Here is a 23,725-nt window from a genome sequence, read left to right on the forward strand (position 1 = left end):
CTTTGGTGTCCACAGAAAAGAATCATTTAATCTACAGCCTTTAAGATTATAGAGGTCCCAAGCAGAATAGAATGTTTAGGGTATACAAAAACATGCTATTTTCAGCACAGAAAGCCTAATTCCTAATTACACAACACATTTTTCAAGAAAAAGCACAACTATTTGTGAGTGTACATGAGTACATCAATATTTCAATGGCTGGAGCTTGGAGCTACAATGTAGGGCTTGTCTTCCAAACTGCACTCCCAAATTCTGCAAACCACAAACATCCAGAGAGTTCTCACAAGACCTGTGTCAGAAACTAGATATATCTCACTGGATGAGGGCCTGAATGTGGTGATTCAGGGGGTGACAAGCTCAGGGGCTCTGTGCAAATGCAATAGGAGCATGTGGGCTCCTACCTCAACCAGGCAGCCAGTCTGAGGTCTGAGTCAGTATCAGGAAAAATAATGTGAGAACTATGAAGAAATGACACTTACTTCAAGCTGGAAGAGTCCTGTTGGAACTTCTTTCAGTGAATTCTCAGAAAAATCCACCTCTCTCAGGTGATTTTTCCAGAACACAGTCAATGCATCAGGTAGGAATTCCAGTGCATTTCTAGATGCTTTACAACATTTCTGGAAAACACAAAAAGCCCCACACTTACAGAGTAGCAATCATGCCTTTAAATAACGTGGTAGATCAGCTGTCACATGTCAAAAGCTTTAATAAATTAATTCTAGATGGCCTCTTTAGATATCTTGATAAATTATTGGGCATGCAGGCACATAGGGCTTGCTATGGAGATGCACTCAACTGCTGGTGAAATTTCTTGGTGGGCAAAAAGTATTCCAAAAATTATTTTGAAAATCACCCATTTGTCTTTCAACCACAGATAAACACTTCCCCAAAGGATACTGTTCCCCTGCTGTCCCTGTGAAAATAAGGAGTAAAGTCACAGTGATGGGTGTGGATACAAATGTCCTAGTTTGCCATGGGTTTGGGCAAAGTCACCTGTGGTGAAAGTTGGGTATTCAGTAAAATGATCCCAACAATACTTCTGCTCAGAGGAACTACAGAGAAAATTAATACATCCATGTAAGACATGCTTCTAAATGCTTTCCACCAATGCCACCAACATGGTGAGAACAGGGTGGAACCTCAGAAAGACTGGATCTGAAACCCATAAACCAAATTTGGCAGGGGCACTCCTACAGAACAGCCTTTTAAGCATTTGACAGCTTTTTAAGCATCACAGTAAATTTTTTTTTTTTGCATTGTTTTAACAGCTTTTTCAGCCTGTGACTTTGTCAGAGCAGTTCAACTTACCAGGGGGCAGGCCCAGGGATCTGGAAACACTTTCAGCTGATTTCTGGAAACATTCAGTATGTTTAGGGACTTGAAGCAGTATAGAAAAACCGTTGGAAGTTCCACCAACCTGTTGTCAGAGACGTCAAACTCCTGCAACTTCCTTAAACCAATCCAATTAGTTGCTGGAAAACATGAAACATTGTGGCCTTGGTATAAGCATGAGAGCTTTTAAGCCATTTAAGCCATTATTTTAACATTTTTGGGTTCTTCCCTACAGCTCAGTCTCAAAATGCAAGCCAAACACTGGACTGTACGTACTGTTTTCCTCGTCAAATAACTTCTCCATATAATTTTTGGAAGCGATGAGTTTTTTAAGGTTTTTAAGATGTAGGAATCCAGTAGGGAGAGTGGAGAGCCTGTTGCTGGATACGTCGACCTCAAGTAACCTGTGAGTACAGAACAATCTCAGTCAGGCATCAGTAAAACACTTGCAAAGCCTCCTGTTGCCACAGACATCTGCTTTACCAGGACAGCTTCAGTTCTGAATGAAAGCAGCTGAAATGTGCCTCACAAGGCAAAGCATGAAACCCTAATCAGAAAATTAACCCCTCCAGGGAGCAGAGAGAGGTGGTCTGGACAGACAGCAGATCAAATCACTGGTATCAGGCAGTAAATGTCACCCTGATCCAAATTAGAGGAATGGGGCTCACCAGAGAAAAAGCAGAGGCAACATAAGACAAAGCAGGAATAAAATCCCCACAACTGTCCTGACAGCAAACTGAGAATGCAGAGGGGCAAATCCTAAGCTAAACCTTGCAGCAGACAGAAAACAGACCAAGAAGCTCCTGCAATGTGCTCTCCCCTTACACAGCCTCCCTCAAGCCCAGTTTGAGGCTGCTCTCCCTGCAGGCTCAGCTCTGAGCACACACCTTGTACAAATGATCTCATCAGAGGACTGCACACTGGGTAACTCTGTCAACTGATTGTCAGCCAGGCTGAGCTTCCGCAGGTTTATCAGCCCCCATGGGATCACGGAGGGGAGGGACACCAGGCAGTTGGCAGAGAGATCAAGCTCAGTTATCTGGCAGGAGATATCGATCAGCCAGTCTAGATCCACCCAGGGCAGTTTGAGGTTTGACCAGTTCACACATAAAGCCTGCATGTGTCAAAGAGAGAAGAGAAAACCACATTAGTGAAACCCCAGTTGTTCTCAGCCTGTGCTCCACCACTGGGAATCTGGCAGAGCAGAGCACAGGCCAGCCATAAACATTTTGCTCACTTTCCAATCTGCTTCTAGGAATTAAACTGACTCAGAGATGAAATCATGCCTGGATATCAGCAGTCCTTGCCGTATCTGCTCAATGATTTCACTCCAAAGATCATGAGCAAGCTCAAGCAGGGGACCTGGACTTCTTCACCAGTCTTTATTATTCAGGGTCCAGCTCGGACAGACGGAAGTGTGAACACACAGTGGTCATCAATGAAAGGAAAAAACTCAAGACTTCATTTTCAAGATCACCTCACTGCATTGCAATCCTTGAATGCACATTGCAAATCCTGAAATGCACATTTTAAAAATTATATTCCCTAAACGTTTCCATAAACTTGTTATTTTTGATATAACTCATCCCCAAACCAGCCTCAATGCAATGATTGTTAATTCTCCACCAGGAGGCAGCAAGAACCTGACAGCAAGTTTAATTTGCTTTCCAATGCCCAGTATTTAGCTCTTTGGATTTTTAACCTCAAATTTAGAATTAAAATTAATGTATTTGGGGAAGGGACAGAAAGAAAAGGGAAACAAAGGCCTGTCTCAAATGCTTATTTGAGACTCAGAACTGGTCATGTAGATCAGACAGTTCAAATGTTTGGGAGAATGGAACAAAGAGTAAGTACAAAGAGTTGCATTTTTTAGATATTGACACTAGTTGTACTTAGTGTAGAGACTGTGCTTTTCAAACCTTCACTCGTGATGCCTCAGGACAGCCCTGAAAATATGAATGGAAATATTATGCCCATTGTGCCACTGGGGAAACCAAGGCAGAGAGCTCCAGCTGTTTGTTTAAAGCTACATCCACTGCCATGCCACAAGGCAACCCCTGTAAAAGACAGCAAGCCAGCAGCAACAAGAAATCAAATTAAGCAGAGTCTCCACTGCTACTGCAAAGTGCACAGCACCCTATGAGAGCTGCACTGCAAAGCTTTCACTCTCACACCAAACACACCCTGCTTTACTGCTAGATTTCTCAAGTCTGCATATTTAACAGCTTCCTGCTTAGGAACTCTTGTTTAAAATTCAGTATGCAGTTTTCTGAACTCTTGTCTCACCTGTAACATGTACCACAAACCCCTTGGCTTAGGAAAAAAGTACTTGTCCTTGAGTACACCATCCAATGCAGTAGTACAACCTTACAGCCTTCTCTTAGGGGGTGCAAGCAGGACCTTGAGTCTGTGCTCCTCCTCTTTGCAGACTGATAACACATCTCTGTTTTGCATTTAGATGTCTGCATATCATTTCCCTCAAAAATGCAGAGGCATGGCCTCAGGGCATTTAATGTGATTAGGAGACACCTGTAGAACGCAGATAACGACTTCTCAAACCACAGGCAAGGTTGTGAAATCCAGCACCTGCTATCAGTGCCGCAGGTTGGTGTCCTGCATCCAAGGCAGCTTTTTGAATCCCAGCAATCAGCTCCCTCCTTCCCACCCAGAGACAAGGATCCAGAGTCCTTGTCCACTGGCCAGAGACAGTGTCTCTGCAAACTGGAGGACCAGCCAAACCCCCCTATCTGACTTAAAGAGATTGGAGCAAATTCAACTGGTACCAGGAACCTGGTATCAGTGGAGTTACCATAGGGGTTTAGTTGGCTCAGGACTCTGCAGTGAGAATGTTAATTAAGTGAAAGAAATCCTGAGAGCAGTGCCACAAAGAGAGGGGATTTACACCCCAACTCATAGTTTATCATCTCCACTGTTTTCCCAGAAAAGCTGTTTCTTTGATGCCAAAGGTCTGTGATGCCAAACTTGCAGAGCTCAGGGCTCAGCCCAACCCTTCTCTGTTTGGGACTGGTGCTGAACCAGCAACAGAGTTCAGAGGATGTTAGCTCAGGGCTGACTGTAGACTCCTCTCTGCTCTTCAGAAGGCCAAAGAAAACCTCTGTAGACTCCTCTCTCTTGCCAAGGGAAGAATTTCTCAATACAAGCCCTGAAGATTAAATTGAAATCTTCTACTACAGGGGATGCACTAGGGCAAAGGACTGGAAATTGTGCAGGAGCAAGAAACCCTGCTGCTCTTGGGCAAAGGATCAACTATAAATATGAAAAATATTTACTTAAATCCGAGGCTGTCTGGTAAGGTGATTAAGAAAGGCTGTTGTGCATTTCTCCTAAATGACGTGACGTGCTCCATCAGAACCTTGTTCCTGCTGTAGATGGGATAATCTGAGGACAGGGATCTGCTCCCTCCATCAACAACTCTGCTCTGAATATTGTGTGGGACTGCTGCAGAGCTCTGTGCTGATGGTGATGTAAGTGAGATTACCAGGATAAAGAAATGAGAGGAGGATCCCACACACACACATACATTTGTATGCTTGAATTTAAAATTATTGGTAAAATATTTCCTAGGGAAAATACAGCAGACAAAACTCTTCTCTGGCCTGTATGGAAAATTTAAATATATCTCACACTGTACACACTGGAAAGTTACATTTATCTCCCTGCTGACTGTGTCTATTGAAGTTTGGAATCTGTGCCTGGCCATTTCACTGCAAAGGCTCTCTGGCATTCATTACCTGTTCCTGTAAAAATGGACCACTTCCTCTCCTTAGCAAAACTGTGGTTTGGTGTGGGTATAAATTTATGCCAGGAAAGAACAAGAAAAGGAGAAACAGACATCAGAAAAATGAGATGTAACTCCTCTTGCCTGAAACAGGGCAGCTCTGCTGGTGCAAGGGCTGCCTGGAAGGTGTGGCAGCCAAAACCAGCTCTCAGGCACATTCTATGCATAGCTCTGCACTCACTACTGTGAAATCGATTGGAGCTCAGCTGTGCTCAAGTGTTTCCACTCAGAGATAGCACAGAAAGGACAAAGCTTTTTGAAGTTCTGGGCTTCCTCTGAAATGACCAGTGATTGATTTTCCCTCCCTGTGCATGGGGAGAACTTTCTGACATCCAGCTGGCTGCCACACACATCCCAACCTCCACACAGAACGGTTTTGCTTCCTCCCAGTGCAAAATCCATCTCAGGACGAACCCTCTGAGACAAGAGGAAAGCACTGAGGCAGCTTGTCTGCAGCTGCCACAATTTTAAAACAAGTTATCAGGGTGTGTGAGTGTCACTTCCCAAAGATCTGAGCTCTGCAGACAAACTAGGACAGATCCTCCCAAATCTGTCCCAGTCTGCCAAAATGAATTCAAAGAGAAAGCATTAAATAAGCAAACATATTAAAAATAAACAGCTACTAGGAGAATCAAGGTCAAGTTTCTGTGTTTTATCCCTGTTATTTTTTCTTTTTCTTTCTTTTTAAACCAGGCCCTTCTGGCAATTAGCTGATGTTTGAAGACTGCTCTCTTCTTCACTCAGGGTGTGACAACAGAAAAGCTGAGTCATTTTTACAGCAGCTAAGTTAAATATTGCCAGCAAATTCACATGGAAAACAGACCTCTTCCCTGTGATTCAAACATTTATTCCTAGTTTATTCAAGCTGAATTATCCATTTGGATTTCTTTCTTTCTTCTGAAAGATATTTTATCAACTCTTATCCACATCTAGAATTCAGATTCCTTTTGTTTATCCATCAACAAACTTAAGAGTAGTACAAGGAGGGCTCTAAATCTACTGATTGAACCTGAAGAAGTCAGGCTTACTTATGTGGTCTAACACTCAGGGAATCAACAGGAACCCAGTGGGAGGATTCTGGCAGAAAAAAAGCCGAGAATGGAGAAGTTTCTAAAGCTACTAAAACCTCTCTCCTTATTTTTACTTAACACCAAAGCAGAACCAACAGCCTGCAATGCTACAAGCTGAGCAGACAGGTACTCAACTGGATTGATTAGGGACATCTTTTCACTGCAAAATTTTTGTGACCTGATGAAAACTGTAAGCATTGAAAGTTCAGGGATCTGATGCTCCTATTCAGTGTGAGTTAAAGTACATGTTGAGGGGGAAAAATTAAAAATGCCTGGTAATAAATTGCTGGAGAACAGTATAAATAATACAAAATACTGTGTGCTTCCCTACAAAGTAGTAACAATATCAGTGGGAGACACTTTTTTACTGCTGAGGATTTGAAGTAGAGAAGATACTCAGCAGATCACTGCTTTGCTTATGCTCCCTGTTAACAAAAAGCCACCCAAGTCCATTTTTACCTAAACTGTCTGACACAGAAGGGTTCCCATGCTCAGCTCTGTGCCACACCAACACTCAGGGACACCACAGAGCTTGTGGCATCACTCTGCAACCAGGGGGCACAACAGAAACCTAAAGGAAGTGATGAGCCTGGGGGCACAGAGGAAATCTGTGCTAGAAGCAGCCCAGCTTTGTCTCTGGAAGGCTTTGAGCCCAAAGCTGGTGCTTCCTCTCCCCAGCACCCCCTGGTTGGTGTTTAAAACGCCCCACAGAAGCTGTTGCTGTGTCTTGCACAGTGAGGCCATTCAAAGCCTTGATGTTTTACACCCTGTAAATCAGCATCAAAGCCACTTGCACGGCTTTCTAAAAGGGCAGCAAACCACAAAGCTCTTAGTTAAGGAGAAGAATCAGCAGCCACACAGCATGCAAAGGCAATTATCAATTATTAACATGATACCCCTTTAAAACAACATCTCCTCAGGCAGATAAATGGTTACTTACTGTTTTTGCTGGAGCACTACCTGGTAGTGGGGCTGTCTCAATGAAATACTTCCTCAGAAGGTGTTTGCTGGATTCAGGACTGTCCATCAGGATGTAGGAACAAAAGAAAGCTCCATTCCGCAACAAAAACACAGCTACATCTTCATTCCCTTTGGAGAAAAGCAGATTGTTTGCTCCCTTCACCTCATGTAAATAAACCAGCAAGGAGCTGAACAGAAATCCTGGGAAATAACCACTTCTGAAAAAAACTGGGGGGGTGTTCAAAAAGGAAACTGAACTGTGTAAAGGCTGTTTCCTCCAGTAGCAGGACTCAGTTTGGTCAAACTGAGACAGCAAAGACACTGTGTAAAAGTGCTGGCCCAAGCTCTTCCTTTTTTCTCTTTTTTTCCCATCTTATTAAACTATACACACAGCTGTGCTTTGAAGTGTAAATTATTCAGCCCAAATCAAGCATGTGTGCCAGAGTGTCCATAACAATAATGCTTTCACTTGCAGGGATTCTGGTTTTTAAGGGTCTTTTCCCTAGGAGTTTATAGAGGAGAGTTCAACTTCTCAGTATTTACAGTAATCTAACTTCACAAAGCCCTGAATCCAATCTGGCTGAGTCAAAAGATTCAGAGCCAATTTTACTTTAATTCATGCTGTTGGAAATCCATCTCCAGACAGGCCATGGATACCATCCTGTGTGCAAACAGCTCAGCCCACTCTTTGAAAGACCTGGAAGAAAAGAGGTAAAATGTGGAAGCGTGCAAATACACACCTGCCTTTATAGCAGCGTAGAGGGGCAGGCGGATGAGGACAGGGAATTCGTTCTTCCTGACTGCACAGCTCTCTGGGTCAGCACTGTATGCACGGATCAGGAGCTTGACAATGTCCAAATGGCCCTGCTGGCAGGCTATGGCCAGCATCCAGTTCAGGAGCTGCTGGCAAGTATTAGGACCTGCCAAAAACATACCAAATGTGACTTAGTTGGTGCCACTGGGCTGGGATGTGTGAGGAATACCCACAGATAATGGCTGTGAAATGGGGTTTGGGACAGGGTGAAGCTCCTGAGGACAAAAGGAACAGGTTACATTGCAAAAGTGTCAGAGAAGGGTCCTAAGATGATCAGGCACAAAGTTTTCAGCTTTGCTTAACTGTTCTTTACCCACCCAGCTAACGGGTGAAATATTTTGTCTGTCCCTGACTTAAGCAATCATAAGGGAGCAACAGTTCTGCTAAAACACCAGCAGATAAATAAACATCTGACCCCAAAGAGGGATGATCAGGACTGGCTTTGCATCCAGATCCAAACAGCCATTAGATCCAAACACCCAAGATTGGCTACATCCTCCAAGCTCATGAGAGAGGATACAATGAATGGGGAAAGGCAGATGAGTTCTCATGTTATTGGATGAATAAAACAAAAATAAATGCTTCAGTCAACAAAAAGGGAATTGTTTTAGCTTGTTTTTGCTGCAATCTGAAGTCTCCCACAAAAACTTTCATTTCCCCTTTAAATATTTCATTTCAGGTCAACTCTTTACTATTAATTCATAGTAAAGTCAGACAGATGTCATTTAAGGCTAAAAACTAAAACATCATGTTCTGATTTCTACATGAATTTGCTGATGTTTTAGTCATTCTCAAACTGCTTTTTTTTCCCCAGAAATAATGTTTCTCTGTAGAATACCACTTTCCTCTAGGTGTGCCTAATTCTGGGCATGCAATTAAATGCCCAAGACAGAATTATTTTTGCTAACAATAAGCAGTCCCCAAATCTCCCCTGATTCCCTGTACTATCTCCATATACTTTACAAATTCATATCCTCCCTGAAACACTTACAGGAACATCCACAAGCCCAAGTTTAACATGTCAAGGCTTTTTTACAGCTTATCCATGTGGAAATTACATTGCTCTTTGAATTCTTAACAACTCCACTAAATCCCTCACCCTCCTGCTGCAAAAAATGGGCTCCACTTAAGCTGTAAGCCACAAGTAGTTCTCACTGTTCCAGGGAGAATCACTGCAGTGTAACAGCCAAATTGAAAATTTATGCAATTTATACCTAAGCCCTGTGATTGGTTTCTGTTTAACTTCCCAAGAAAACAGTTGGAAGGTCCTGCATGAAAATTTCTGAAAGCTGTTGTTTGTAGAGAGCTCCTCCTCTGACCCCCCCGAAGCAAGAGTTGGAGGGAATTTGGTCACTTGTAAACTAAATTTCCAGAAACTACTTAAGTCACTTTTCATTACTCAGTGTATTATATTAATATAATTTAATTTTTGCAACTAGGTTACTCAGCTTCCTTTCTGGCTGAAGGAAATATTACATTTAATTGCATCCCCCAAACTGGAACATTTATTTTGCTTACCAGTGCTCTGACAGGACACCAAATAAGCAGGTTTCCCAACAGGTTATTCCCGTTCTCAGTGAGGCCACTGGCAACTATTTAGTCCCCATGAGGAGCTAGAGCTATATTCAGGTTAAATATTGCAGAAGCCAGCTTAGCTCTTGTGTTACTGCAGTGTCTGAGGTCAAGGATGAGCCCTAGATGTTCTGCAGGACCTCTGGACCTCAAATGCATGGAAAGCCCCAGGGAGAAGCAGCTGCCAAGCTCACAGATTGAGAGAGCAACAGGGACCCAAACACAGCTCCTGGTCCTGAGTCAGAGCTGTGCTCTGCCCCTCGCCCCCACTGCTGCCTCAGGAATCTTGTCTGAGTCAAAAAATGTCCTGCTCCAAAATAATTACTATAATAAAACTTAAGTAAAACATAGCAATTATTCTAAAGAAGGAATTCCCCTGAACGTCAAAACAAAATGTCAAGCAGAGAACAAAGTGGGTGTCAGCTGTGTACCCAAAGTGTCCCTGACCAGACAGACCACTCACTGCCAGCCCCACTGATATTGCTGGATCAGCAGTGGGATGCTGCTGCATCCTGAAAATCCCCTAACTTCACTGTAGGTCTGGGATGTTACCCAGCTGTGAGGCCTGACAGGAATGAACTGTCTCAATGGCATCTTCCTCCACTTCCAGTCTGCAAACATGGAATATTTTTATGTATGTGTTTCTCTTCCCCAGGGGGGAAGTTTTCTTCAAGCACAGCAGAGATCTGATCCCTCCACACACTTTCCCATGACTAAACCCCTCCCCTTCCAAAGAACGTGAAAAAACCCCAAATGTCTGCTTGGAGCTCCTTAAAAACTTGAGGAGAGGCAGGGTCAGCCCAGGGCTTACCACGCAGAGAATCCAGCAGCTCTTTCACGATGTCCTTGTGCCCAAAATACGCAGCCACCACCGCTGCATTGTCATCGTTGGGCTCTGTTGGTAACACCACCAACGCTTCCTTCAGCAGGTACCTCACCGCCTGCAGATCTCCATATGCTGCTGCAATGCCTAAAAGCTGACACTGGTGAAGGAAACACAGCAGAATAAACTCTCTGTTCAGGGCAGCAGGCAGAGAAAGAGCACTTCTAGAGCTGTATGGGTTTGTTTGTGCCCACGCCATGTCCACTGTCGCCATGGTTAATTGGGAATGTCACAAACACTAGTGGGCATTGTAATCATTGTTGATAAATTTATTATATTAATTTGTTGTGGTTTGTATTGTAGTTTTTTGTATGGTTTTTCACATAAGTGCCTGAGGCACAGAACGGTGAGTATAAACCTGTTTTTCATGGACCAACAAAAAAAACATTTGCACAGCTCAGCTGCAAAATGCAGTATTACCTGTTTTGGAGATGGCCAATATGACTGCCCTTGACATGCAGGGACCCTCCCAAAACACTCCCATCAGCTCTGTGCAAAGAGCAGGCTCAAAAGGAGGGCTCTGAAGGCAGAGCAGCGCAGAAGCTAGCACAGTTTGTGGTAAAATTCCACACACAGGCAGCAGAATCTTCCCAGGGGGCCACTATCTTTGCACTGGTGGGGGAATACATTTTTTGCTAAGTCTATAAACTGCTTCCTTTTTACGGGGAAAAATGCATTTCCCTGTTTTGGTGACCACAGCAGCAGCACCCCTCCTCACACAGCCTCCTGTTCCTACAGACACTGCTCCCTGAGGTCTGTCTCATCTTCCTGATCTGTGTTTCCAAGGGCAAACTGTGTCCCTGAGCATGTTTCTGCAGAGCCCCACACAACCAGCCATGTCTGGGACCCACACAACTGAATGGATTCTCTGTGAAAAAATTACAGAAGACTGCAGCATCTTGAAATTTTGGCCAGTCTTTGCCAATGAAATCTAAGAGAGCAGTATAACCCAACCCAACCTTTTCCACTTGCAGTGCAGTCTCCTCACAGGACAACCTAATCAACTCTTGGGCTTTGCTGGTGTCCCCAGCTTTGTAGGCATCCTGGATGCTTTCTGTCACAGGGGTCTGGATGACGGAGACGTCGCCACTTGTGGACTGTTTGCCACCCATGTCCACAGTTCCTGCAGGAAAAACAGGGAAGAGAAGTCAGGGACAAGTACCTGCTCACTACTCATGCACAGCTGCAATGCCTGTGAATCCTGGGAATAAAAGAAGTTGGTGATTTTCAGAGGAATATTTACTGCATGCAATTAAAAAGTAAAGAGCCTGATAAAAGAAAGTGATAAAATGTTAAAGCCCTTCCCAACAGGGACATGAAACTGAGAGGGACAGCGAGTTCCCCAATGGCTCCCTGAGGTGGTTTCCAAAGGAAGGTGAGGAAGCTCACACACATGGACACATGAACCCTTCATCTGCCTGGCACACTCCTCCTCCTGCTGAGGAACCAGGGAAGAGAAGGAATTGCATGGGACTGGCACCTGCAGGAATTCTGACAAAGCCAGGAATCTGAAAGGCAAATCTGGTATTACTGGCCTTGCTTTAGTCACACTTCACTCCTGACAACAGCCTGATAAAATCCCATTGTCCTTCAACATTTTCAATCAGAATTTTGGGCACCTCTAAGAGTGTGAAATAAAAGAAATTGGAAATTTTTACTCTGAAAAAAAAAAGGTAAAAGGAGATTTTGCAAGATGCCCAGTGTCACTTTAATTAATTCTGGAGAACGTCCTAGACCAGACTTTCTTTTCCTAAATGGTGTTGGGAGCCAAAAGCTTTCAAGTGTCAGAGACTAAAAGATGAAGCCATTAGAGAAGATGCTTTGGTGGGTGGCTAATGAGACAGGCAGGAAGTCTCAAACCCAACCATTCCCCAACTACCAGGACAGGGAAAGCTGTGTTAAAGTCACTGAAATACAAGATGTTTTCAGGTCCACTCCTGAACAACAAGCAAGACAGAGGAAAAAAGCATTTTCCACTTGAAAACAAAATGCCTTTTCCTGCTAAAACATCATGAATTAATATTGCTTATTTGTAACTGGTTAAATAAAGCACTTAAACCCACAGTTCTTCCCATGTACTAACAAGGATTTATTTTTTTAAAATAACACATATGTCATGCAGGGCCTAGTTTAATGCAGTCTGGAAAGAGAAGTAAATTTGGAGCAATCTATAACTGTCAGTAAATATCTTTGAATAATGCAGTCAGTAGATTCTGACTAAGACTTCTCATCAATTATTTATCGAAGCTCAAATCACTCAGACATTGGAGATGGCTCCAGAGGTTCGTGCCATTAAAAGTGTGCCCTCACCAATAACCTTTCCTGGATGATGCAGAATGTGTGAAGGACAAGGAGAAGAAATCAAGGCCCATGATAGTGGGATTAAATTACAGCACAACAAAGAGGATCTCAGAGTTCACATTAATGGGTGTAGTGCTTTTGTAATTCTGTAATTTTAGGAACTACACTGGGAAAGAAATTCTTCCTGCATTTGGTTCACTCTTTTAAAGCAGACCACACATCTATAAGGGATCACTAAGAATATTACATATGATTTCATTTTCATGGACACCAAAGATAGGGGAAAAAATATTCTTAGGCAAGTATGTTTAAAGGATGATAGAAGGGAGAACCTTGAAGGAAAGTAGTTCTCCAGTCAAAACAACTCAGAACTGGACTAAGGAAATTCAAATAGTACAAATCCAAGCAAACATTGCAGTTACTGGAACAAGCAGCCTCCCCATTTGGCACCCTGTGATGAAATCCTGAACCTAGAGAGAAGCTCTGGAATTCCCCCTGGAGGAAAAAATGCCTCACATCGGAGATACAAAACAGCTGGAAAGCTCCTCAGCTTCCTGCTCAAGGAGCCCAGCAAACCAAGGCTGTCAGAGCAGAGCAACTTCAATTTGCTTCCTACAAATTGCAGAAAGGAGGGACAAATTTTACTCAGTTCCAGCCTCAATCCTGATTTTGGGGACTATCACTCAAGGCCCACATCTGCAGCCATTCCAGATGCAAAAGCACAGCCTTTCCCATCTCTCTTAGATTTTAAATCATGGCCTGGGAGGGTGGAGGTACAAGAATCTCATGGTCAGAGATTCGTCAGATCCTGGAGTCACGTTCCCTGGAGCAGAGAGGTCTCCAGCCAACCTCCCACACACAGAACTCCCCCTAAAGGAGCCTTTTCCACCTCTCCTGCTGGAGATGCCCCACTCAAACCAGCACAAGAAGGGTCACAGGGTTGTAACTGAGGGAAGGAGGAACTCTGCCTGCTTGACCCTAATCCCAACACCACTTCTGTGTTTTGCCAAATGACTACTTCACAAAACAACTCAGCCAATGTGTTGGGCTTCCCCTTACATTTTTTCCCACCCCCAATTTCTGAAGTCTTTTGTAGTGCAATGGCTCAGTTACAACCCCTGGTTCCACCAGCACTGGAAGAACATGGGCTGGCCATCTGTTAGGTGCAGAATTCTGGGATCTCCAGGAACTGGAAAGTCACAGCTGGCTCCATAGAGTTTATTCCCAGAAGAGTCTTCAGTATATTCATTTTAGTCGCCAAACTCAATTTTAGTCTTGTTTTGGGCAAATTTTTATTGATCTAATCAAAACTGCTCATTTTTGAACACTTGAATGTTCATCAAGTAGAATTTAATAAAGGTTTCTACTTGAAGGTTTCTGCATTGAGTGTAAGAAATTTGAGTAATTCTACTGTTTGAAACCAGTATTTTTATAATAAATATTCTTGGCAGCAAGATAATGCTACCCATCTTTCAAATTTCTTACACCAAGACCTCTTTCTGTGATTCCATTCTGCGGAGTAAATTGACCTTCTGCCTAAGGCCTGAGGGAAGAACCTGCCAAAGGTCTCCAGCAAAAAGTAGTGACGATAAACTGAAAGCCTGAAAAGAGCAAAACTGGTGAGATGCAGATAAAAATGTTTGCCCTCAACCAACAGCTGTACTCACAAGGTGCTGTCAGGTTTAAGCAGAGCTTTCAGAGGTTAAATGAGAGGAATGGCTATCCATTCCCAAATTCCCAAAAAACACAAACACCATCCAAGGCAAAGCTAAGCACCTCACCAACAAAATTACCTAGTTCATAGAAGACTGCCTGGTGACTTAGTAAATGATATATTGGCTTCTGAAATACTAGGGCAAATTAAGAACCAGCATGTTCTATAAACCTGATTTTTACTCAACAGTGGAGGGGGGGTGGGAAATAAATGATGAAAACTTCATTTTACTGACTAAAGACTTTTATTTCCTCAAGATGCAGGACTGACCTATCATCAGCAGTGGCATTCATGTAGGCTGGGAATAAAATTTTGCCAATACATGCAACAGCCATTTTTAGCAGAAATCTGGGCTGAAATCCAAAGAAATTCTGCTCTGCTTTTAACCTTACATGTCTCCTACTCCTTGCTTTAATGGCTTTCCTGTCAGTCACTCACTCACAGCCAGCCTTGAGCAATGTGATAGGAGAGCAATACTGGAGCTCAGTAACACTGAACCTCTGGTTTTGGACTTGATTGTGCAACACACTCAGCATTTGAGCCTGGATGTAGCAAAGTGCTTTTAATTCTTAGGTTTTATGGATTTAGGAACCAGCTCCTGCACTTTGCACAACAGGGTCTGTGCTACTGCACTATGCACATTGCTGTGTGCAAACCAGCACAGCAAGGGAGGATATCTTAGCAGGACTTCTGGGATATTCCTGTACTATTCAAGAAATTCCAGAAGCTTTGCACACCCATTGTTATCTCCTTTAGTTTCTGCTTTATTGCCCACAGATCTGGGCAGTTCCTGTGCTGACACAGGTTCCTCTGAGAGTACTGCCCCAAAGCAGCACCAAAAAGCAGAGAAATGAAGCCTATTTGAACTACAGTGTGTTCTTTAGCACCTTTGAATATCTATGAAAATAAAGCTGTGGAATTTACTCCCTAATATGCAGCCTCTGCATCTCTGCATCATATTTGTTTAATCTCTCCACAGATCCACAGCTTCTTCTCTTTTCTTGCTTTCTACTAAAAAAGCTGTAAGCAAACCTGGGGCTGTTTGTGAGGGGAAAAGGGGAGGCATCTGCTGACACTGAAAATGCATCCATCATCTATTCCTCACACCACTTAACAGCTTGTACAAAAACAACTAACTTTGCAATTATTTCTCTCTTGATTTCAATGATTTATACTTTGGAAATACCTTTTAAGTTTGGCTTTGCCCTAACAACCCTTTATAAAAGCTAAGGGCAAGACTCATTTTCTTTTAGAAAATATCCCAATGAAACCAGAGGTTATCAGTAAAAAAGCAGAGTTCTTTTATTGCCATTGAAAAGGCACAAGGTATCACTTTTAAAGTACAACACACTGCTGACCCAGCTCAGAGAAACAAAATAAAAATAAGCCTTTTCAGTAATAAAGAGTACCATGAGAATTTTAGGGTCATGTGTAGTTAGCCCCTGTCACAGGCCTTATTACTACAGAAAAAAAAAAACCTGTAAAATTTCTAAATTGACAGTATGCCATTAGTAAAAGGGGAGGGTTTGCAGGTCAGTGCTGTGAATCAGCAAACAGCTGCATAACAAAGCAGCACAATGCACAGATGATTATTGTATTTATAGCCCAAATCACTGCATCTCTGACACATAAACTCACAAGAGTTTGTAAATTCTACATTTGGCCCTTCGATAACCAGCAGTTCTTCGGCAACTAGGTAGGATGTTTTTATTTAGCAGAGAAAGATATAAATGAGATGCTTTACCCAGGATAAATCAGGAAGCTAACCCCTTCCAAAAACAGAATTACAAGAATAATACAACTTGAAAACTGCTACTGACCTTGTCATAATGTGTGCAGGTATTTCCAGAAGACGGGAGCAAATCAAGCTGATGCTTTAGCACAGCATCCCACCCATCGATGCCCAATTCAGCTGTTAATTCCTGGGACTGATAACCACCCACCTCTGCTCCAGCACCAGCAGCTCCTGCAGTGGCCACTGGATGGAATGGCTGGCTGGCTGCTCCTTTGTCTGAATTAACTACCACAGTTTAGCCTTGACAGATATTTTCATCTCCATGTCCCATTACAGCGAAATCCAAGCCTCTGGTGCAGAGGACGTGGGGATGGGGGTGGGCAGGGAGGCCGCCTCTCCAGGCTGAGCTCAGACTTTAATTCCTCAACAGCACCAGATGGCTACAGCTAACCTTCACCAGCTTAATCTTTTGCCATTTTGACTTCTGAGCACTGCCACAGCACAGATAAAAAATGGGACAGGGATGAGGATGAAGATGTGCTGAATATTTAAAGCCAGCACCTCCAAACACTCCAAAACTCACCAGTGTCACTGAACATTTTTCAATACTACTCCATAAAAGCTCTGCCTAGCTGGTTTGCAAAATTAATGGAAAGCCATGTTATTTCTGAGTCTCTGAAACAGACTCACAAATCTTGTGCTGCTTTGGAAAACTTCAGGCTAACAAACTGAGCAGCAGCCAACAGGAAGCCTCCAGTGATTTCAAAGGATGATGGATCTGCCCTACATTGCACTTTCCATTTAGGTGAGTAAGAAAAAATTATCAGTCCTCTGGAAATTTTTGAGATACTGAAAAATCTGATCCCAAACCCAAGGAAGAAAATCCAAAGCTCTGGGTTCTTCAATAAAAAATAAATAAATGAATTTTTCAGTCAGCCCAAGTGGGTAAAAATGCTTTATGAAGCAAAGATATTTTTTGTGTTCCTTCTCTAATTAGCTGACACTTCAAGGTTTCCTTTTTTTTAAATAAAAAAAAAGTTAAAATATTTTGTTCATTCATTTCATTAATGAATTTCTTAGAAGATAAAGCCACAGACCAAGATCCCTTGCGACCCCCACCTGCCCACATTGCCAGAAGCTGCCTCAAAACCATCCTGCAGCAAGAAGCCAATGATCTACTTCACCTTTTCTCAGATTTAGGTGAAATACATGTGGCTTAACCAATTCTGCTTTAAAATGTTCCTGTCAGGATTCAAAAATGGTCAGAACCACCAATAAATCCCCCTGTGAGAAGACACTGAGAACAAGATGGGTTATCTGGGAAGTTCCAAATCCCCACTGGAGAGTCAGTGCCAGAACTGGGTCATGGCTCCTCTGACCCTAATTAATATTTCCTACAACAAGTGAGATGTGCCAGCTTCTCAGGACAGCACTTTTTCTGCCTATTTCCTGTGGTTCCATTTCACCCAAACATCCATTATTTCAGCTAATTAAAGGAGTGGCTCTGCACTAAGCTCTGCCTGCCAAAGGCACTGGAAAAGATGATGTATTGAGCACAAAAGCCACCCACATCTACAACAGAACTCAAAATCAATGCTCACTGCCCCAAAAGGTGATTTAAAACCCCAAAAGAAACCAGATATGAAACATAGAGGAATGCTCCAAAGGCAAAAATCCAGCTCTGAAGGGATCTTTTTCATTATTATTGCAGATTCTGGAAGCATTTTGAAGTTGTTTACATGCCAGCACCACACATGCATCGTGCTGATCTGCATTGAACATCTTCCAGCAAGCACCCAGGGCACACTGACAGTTTTAGGTACAGTTGTGTCAAGTGAACAATTATCACCAGGAATCATTGGAAATTTTCTATTTATAACACTTTTAACCTGCAAGGAAAAAAACACCATTTGCTAATGCAAGCCTGAAAGGAAAATATTAAGTCCCGGGTGGAAAAATGCTCTGGATTCCTGCCTTTTCACTGGGCTCCAGAATGGAATTATGAGAAACAGACGGCTCCAAAGGCTTTAGCTCCACACTTACACAATCATTTCTTCATCATCCAGGATAATGAGGGAAGAGGGAACAGAAAAGCCTCAAATCCTGGTAACACTGGGACTCAGCAGTATCAGTGGGCAGCACCAGCACTGCCAGATCTCCTGCATTTGTGTGTGCACTTCCCAGATCCCTGGGACTCTGGGAATTGCTTGTATTGTCCAAGAAATTAAAACAAAACGGAGATGGCTATTCTTTGCTGAAGTACAAAAGAGGCTGCACTAAGGCACTGCAAGGCAATGGGGTCAGAGAGAGCACAAAGAATTACACTGGAATGTGATTGTCAGAACAGACCCATCATGGCACAGCACAAACCACGCTGGAAAGTGCAAAACAGATCCAGGGTCACTAATGATACCTGCAGCTAGCCATGGAAAAGGAACAAGGGATTGGGACATGCCTCTCCTCTGCAGGAGGATAGGGTGGTCCCCACTGGTTGGTTGTGAAGTGCAGCTCCACTTCCACAGCTCTGGGCTGTACCTGGCGGGAGAGGAGCAGGACTGTGATTCCCTCTGGGCAGGGAAGGAATGGAGCAGGGATGTCCTCTAGTGAGCACAGGGCAAAGACTGCCTCTCTCAGAAGGTGGGAATACCTCCCATCCCTCCAGTAACGCCTTCTTTGGGGGGCAAAGGATCAGCAAAGCCCAGAGAGAACAGTGATGCTGTTAACTTCTACCCCCAAAGAGAAGCTATTGAGAGCTCCAAATGGCCAGAGAGTTGCTGTATTGAAAATACGAATGACTCAGCTCTGGAGTGAAAGTTTCTATTTTTGTCTTTTGGCCTCAGTGATTTGGTTCCCATCCTACAGCTTGAATCATTCAGAAATGTGCTTCTGCAGGCAAAGCCAGCTATGCCACTCTTGCTTTCCAAATTTTAAATTGGAAGATATACATTAAGTATGCAGAAGTACAATAACACTTTTGGTTTTAGTTTGCATTCGTTTCCAGGCATGGCTGGAAAGGGAGGATTGTTAAATGATGAAAGGCGTCTCCAGTGAGACCATTCCTGTCCAACTGAATCAAATATTATAGCCATGAAACCAAACCAAGACTGGATTTCATTTGAAACTCCAGAAAATAAAATTTCATGGCTAACTTTCTTCTGAACTTTTTCCTTTTCCCTTACATTCATGCTTTCATCAGAAGGGAAAAAATCCCACACACCAATGTTTTCAATTTTTCAGAAAAATAATTTGCTCAAAATTCTTCTTCTTCTAAAAAAATTAAAATATTAATTATTCACATTGGGGAAGCACCCCCTCATGGCCAGCTCACTTCAGCTGCTTAGACACATATTTAAATCTTGCTTTAGAAAGAAACAAATAGTTTTAGCCCCAGTTGTGAGAGGCTACGTGTGGAGGGCTCAGGAGGGATTTGCTGTGTGTGAGTGAGAGGAAGATGAGCCCAAGGTCTCTGCTCAGGTCTCTTGTCAACACAAATCTTCTACCAGCTCCCCCAAAGACACATCCAGCAATCCCACACCTTCTCTGAGTTGGGAAAAGCAGCTCCTAAGCTTGTGTTTCCCTTTAATAACACATGTAAACACTCTCCTCAATAGAAAACCCATTTACAGCACTGCAATAGCACTGCTGGTCAAAAATAAGAGCAAAAAAGCAGCCAAAATCTGTCTCTGACACGAGGACACTGACCCACACATTCCTTCCAGCTACTTTGAATAAAGTTTGGAGAATGAGAGAATACTTTTTATTAAAAAAACCTGATAGATGCAGGAGACACATCTAAAGGAAGAAGCCTTTCAAGAAATTTGAGTGGGCAAACATCCCACACAGCAAAATCCAAGCTTAGTACATGTTAGACACAGTTCAATGAGCTTCTTTACTGTGCCTGCTTGACTAATAAAATACTCCTTGCTACCCTCACTTCTGATTTATCACTAAGACAACCACTCTGCATCAGTTTAAGTAAAAGTGTTGCATGCAGAGGAAAAGAAAATTCAATCAAGATATTGGACATGGTTGGCATGAAGAGACTTGAAGCAACAATTTGGCAACAGCAGAGCCAAAGGAAGTGCAGAGCTGGGAAGAGCACCAGGGTAAAGGGACGGATAGGTTAGTCTGGAAAAGAAAACAAAAAATCCACACAAAACAGTGAAGAAAATGAGGCTCCACTCCAGCTTCTACTGAACTCAATGTGAGCACTTCCCACTTCTGACTCTTCTTCCACAAAAGTCAGAGAAGATCCTGGTTTTCAGGACTGACTGTCCCAGAGGGAGGATCACCCTAACAACTGTGTCTGGAGCAGAAGAGAAACCTGATGGGAAATCCTCTGCTGTTGCTCAGACAGCCACCAAAGCTTAAATGGGGCTACAAAAAAACCCCATAAAACCCTCCCCTACTTGTGACAAAACCTACAAGTGGCAGAAATGCCTGCTTCTGCAGGGAGGTATTTTGTCTTCCTGGTGCCTGGGAATATCAGCACCCAGGACTCTGCCTGGGAGGCTCCTATGTCCATGTTGTGACCCCACTGCAGCTCACAGCATTTTTACATGTCTGCTCCAAGGCAGAGACAGTAAAATAAGGCAGGGCACAGTTCATCCCCTTCCCACCAACCTTTGACAAACTCTGATCCATTGCATCCAAGAACCTGGTCCTATCCATGCAAATGGCTTTGATTTGGCAGCTTTTATTCCCATCCTTCCACTGTGTGAAAGGTCCAAGGTGCAAAACATGGGAGAATTATGACCAGGATGACAAGCTCACTTAAGGAGCCAAGCATTTGTTTTCAAGCTAGGTATGAGATCTGAAGAGGGATCCTGTCCATTACTCTTGTGAAAAAAAAAAAAAAAAAAAAATTAAAATGTTCCTATTTGATGCAAAAATAAAAGCATTTTCAAAGGCTCTTTAATGTGAAAGACAGAAAGACGTGCAGGCAGATTCTGGAGGAGGTCTTGTCTTCAGCAATTACCAGCACTCTTTTTGAATCCTACTCTCCAGACAGAACTTTTATATGAAGGAGATAATCATGCTGCAGAGTGTATCAGCTCTAAACCTTGTGGCTTTTCAATTAAGCAGCAATAACCTCCAGTCCAAAAACTCCTTAACCACAACAGGAATAAAACAAACAACTCCCAAAACAAATTAACTGCAGGTGAAGCAATTCCAAAGACATACTTGCTTTTAAGGGATTTCATTTTGAGCTCTTCTTGGGTAGCCATGCCAGTTTTCCAAGCAATATTTTGATCATTAAAACAAGAAGTGATGCAATTTCCACAGTGACCACAAACATACCAAGAATATTTGTGCTAAATTTATCCAGACTTCTTGTTTGAGTCACTGCTTTGGTTCGTTATTTTTCCATGATTTTCAGCTATGCACAGAGAGGAGCTGGGGACAGCCTGGGATTGAGTTTTCCCCAGCAGATTCTGAAATGCCAATCTTTATTCCTGGGAGTCACATATTGATTATTAGAGAGGAAATAAAGCTGCTCCTCCAGCTCCCAGCCCCAGGTCCCTAGTCCTTCCCATCACTCTTCCTGTGGCAGACTGACCCTTTCCCTCACCCCTGGGTGACACTAATGGGACTTCTCTTTGCAGATGAGAAGTTCCTGAAGCTCACCCAGGATCTGCTGCCCTCTCCAGCTGGAGAGGGAGAGCCAGAACAGAGAGGATCTCCCCCAGGTTTCCCACTGTGCATCTCCATGCCAGACCCCAAGTCCTGCCAGCAACATGAACTGATGACTCCCAGAGTCCCTCCAACTGCAGAAGGGCTTTTGGAAGGGTGAGAGCCTTTCCTGAAACTTAAAGACTTTTAAAATAGCTCCTCTAAAGTGAGGGCAAGGCACAAATTAAAAAACATGGAGACACTTCTGTTGTGAAAATATCAGCAGCTTACATAAAAGAGCTGCTGCTGTGGTGATACATAATCATGCAAATAAGCAATTGCTGACCCACTAATGAGCACACAGACTTGGATTAAGGGAAGGAATTAAATATCAGCCTGACTTGATGTAATATCTGAAACAGAACCTATTAAGAGACAGACTTCATGGTTGAGTCACCATCCCTGGGGGGGTTTAAAAGCTGTGTGGATGTGGCACGTGGGGACACTGTCTAATGGTGGGCTTGGCAGTGCTGGGGGAACAGTTGGGCTCAGTGACCTTACAGGTCTTTTCCAGCCTTAAAAATTCCATGATTCTATGATTCTATATAGCAGATTGGGAGTTGACTGGTATAAAATTCATCCCCTCTCCCCTCATCTGCAAACAGTTCCTCCCAACTCGCTGCCTTCTGCAAGCACAGCCCTGGCAGCCCCATTATTGATCATAACAGTGAAAAACAAACAAACCACAGACTTAATGCTGTAAGGATCCCTGAAGATCCCATTACATCAGTGCAAAGAATTTAATGGGTTTTGGGTAAGGCCCCCATAGGCTCTGGGGAGGATAAAACCCCATAATTCATTTTCTTAATGCAAGTATAAAATCACCTGCAACATCTCTGTCAAAACAATGCATCAATTACAGGCCCGGTAAAGGCTGAGTTAGTGTGAACACTATCAATTGCTTTTTTTCCCACTGAAACAGAGGACAGCAGTTCCATGACCCCAGAATCAACCCTCACCTGAAAGCTCCCTCATAAATCACACCTCAGGAACATTGTAAAGAATTCCCTGTGTACAAGTTCAAAGTGCAAAGGATCTTCTTTACTATCTTAGCATCTTATCCCTGTTTTTTTCCAGGCTTCTTGATAGAGTTGTCATATGTTACATTTCAATGCAATACACCACAAATATATTTTAACATCAAGGTGTAAAAATAAAGCTGTAAAGCAGCAAATAATTCCAGATGCAGCTCAGATAAAGATCAATGTTTTACTGCTGCCTGTAAATCAAACTGGCTCTCAGGTCACACTCTCTGCTCAATTAACTTCCCAAGGTCTTTGCTGCACCACTGGCTCTCCCAGCGGCTCTGCCCTCCTTGATACAGCCCTCAAGTTCAAGAGCAGGCTGGTTTTGATGGTTTTTGTCAGGAAAATTGTAAATGCCTCAGCATTCCTTGCCTCTTTTTGAAATGCAGGTTGTGTTTGGAGAGATGTTGTAACACCCAGCTCTGCACAGGAGGGCAGGTTTAACCACAGGCATGTTTAGCCCTCCGCAGGAGCCCTTGGCCCCTTGTGAGATTGCACCACTTCTGTATGAAGAGTTTATTTAAATATTTAAAAATACAAGCCTATTACTGCCTTACTGGTGCACTTCCTATTCCTGCTGAGCATTTCCTACTTCTCCTTCTGCAGGGCACTCTGCAGTAAGACTGACTCACATACAAAACCTGTTCTATTTTCTGCTTTTTTAGCTCATAGGAACTCTTTCAGTTTGCTGTTTGGACTCGAATTTACTCACAGCTTAACAAGCAGGAAGAAAACCAGAAAACCTTCAAGGCTGATTTAGTCTGATTATGGAGAACTTCACACGACTGACACACTTTACAGCTCTCCAGGGCTCTGTGTGCTCAGTTCACCTCCCAGATCCTCTCCT

At 43.1% G+C, this 23,725-nt stretch overlaps 1 protein-coding gene across 1 annotated transcript in view; it reads right to left on the reverse strand.

Annotated features, from left to right (window-relative positions):
- LRRK1 (leucine rich repeat kinase 1) overlaps window positions 1–23,725 on the reverse strand; it is a 73,463-nt gene that overhangs the window by 42,519 nt on the left and 7,219 nt on the right. The window contains exons 3-10 of the mRNA XM_058847114.1: window positions 11,390–11,553; window positions 10,359–10,530; window positions 7,902–8,081; window positions 7,142–7,290; window positions 2,220–2,446; window positions 1,609–1,736; window positions 1,309–1,472; window positions 480–617 (exon numbers count right to left, since the gene is read on the reverse strand). Of these exons, the coding sequence (XP_058703097.1) occupies window positions 480–617; window positions 1,309–1,472; window positions 1,609–1,736; window positions 2,220–2,446; window positions 7,142–7,290; window positions 7,902–8,081; window positions 10,359–10,530; window positions 11,390–11,553 (1,322 nt within the window). The remainder of the gene's footprint in view (window positions 1–479; window positions 618–1,308; window positions 1,473–1,608; window positions 1,737–2,219; window positions 2,447–7,141; window positions 7,291–7,901; window positions 8,082–10,358; window positions 10,531–11,389; window positions 11,554–23,725) is intronic.

Source organism: Poecile atricapillus, chromosome 11, assembly GCF_030490865.1.
Source record: "Poecile atricapillus isolate bPoeAtr1 chromosome 11, bPoeAtr1.hap1, whole genome shotgun sequence".
NCBI lineage: Eukaryota > Metazoa > Chordata > Aves > Passeriformes > Paridae > Poecile > Poecile atricapillus.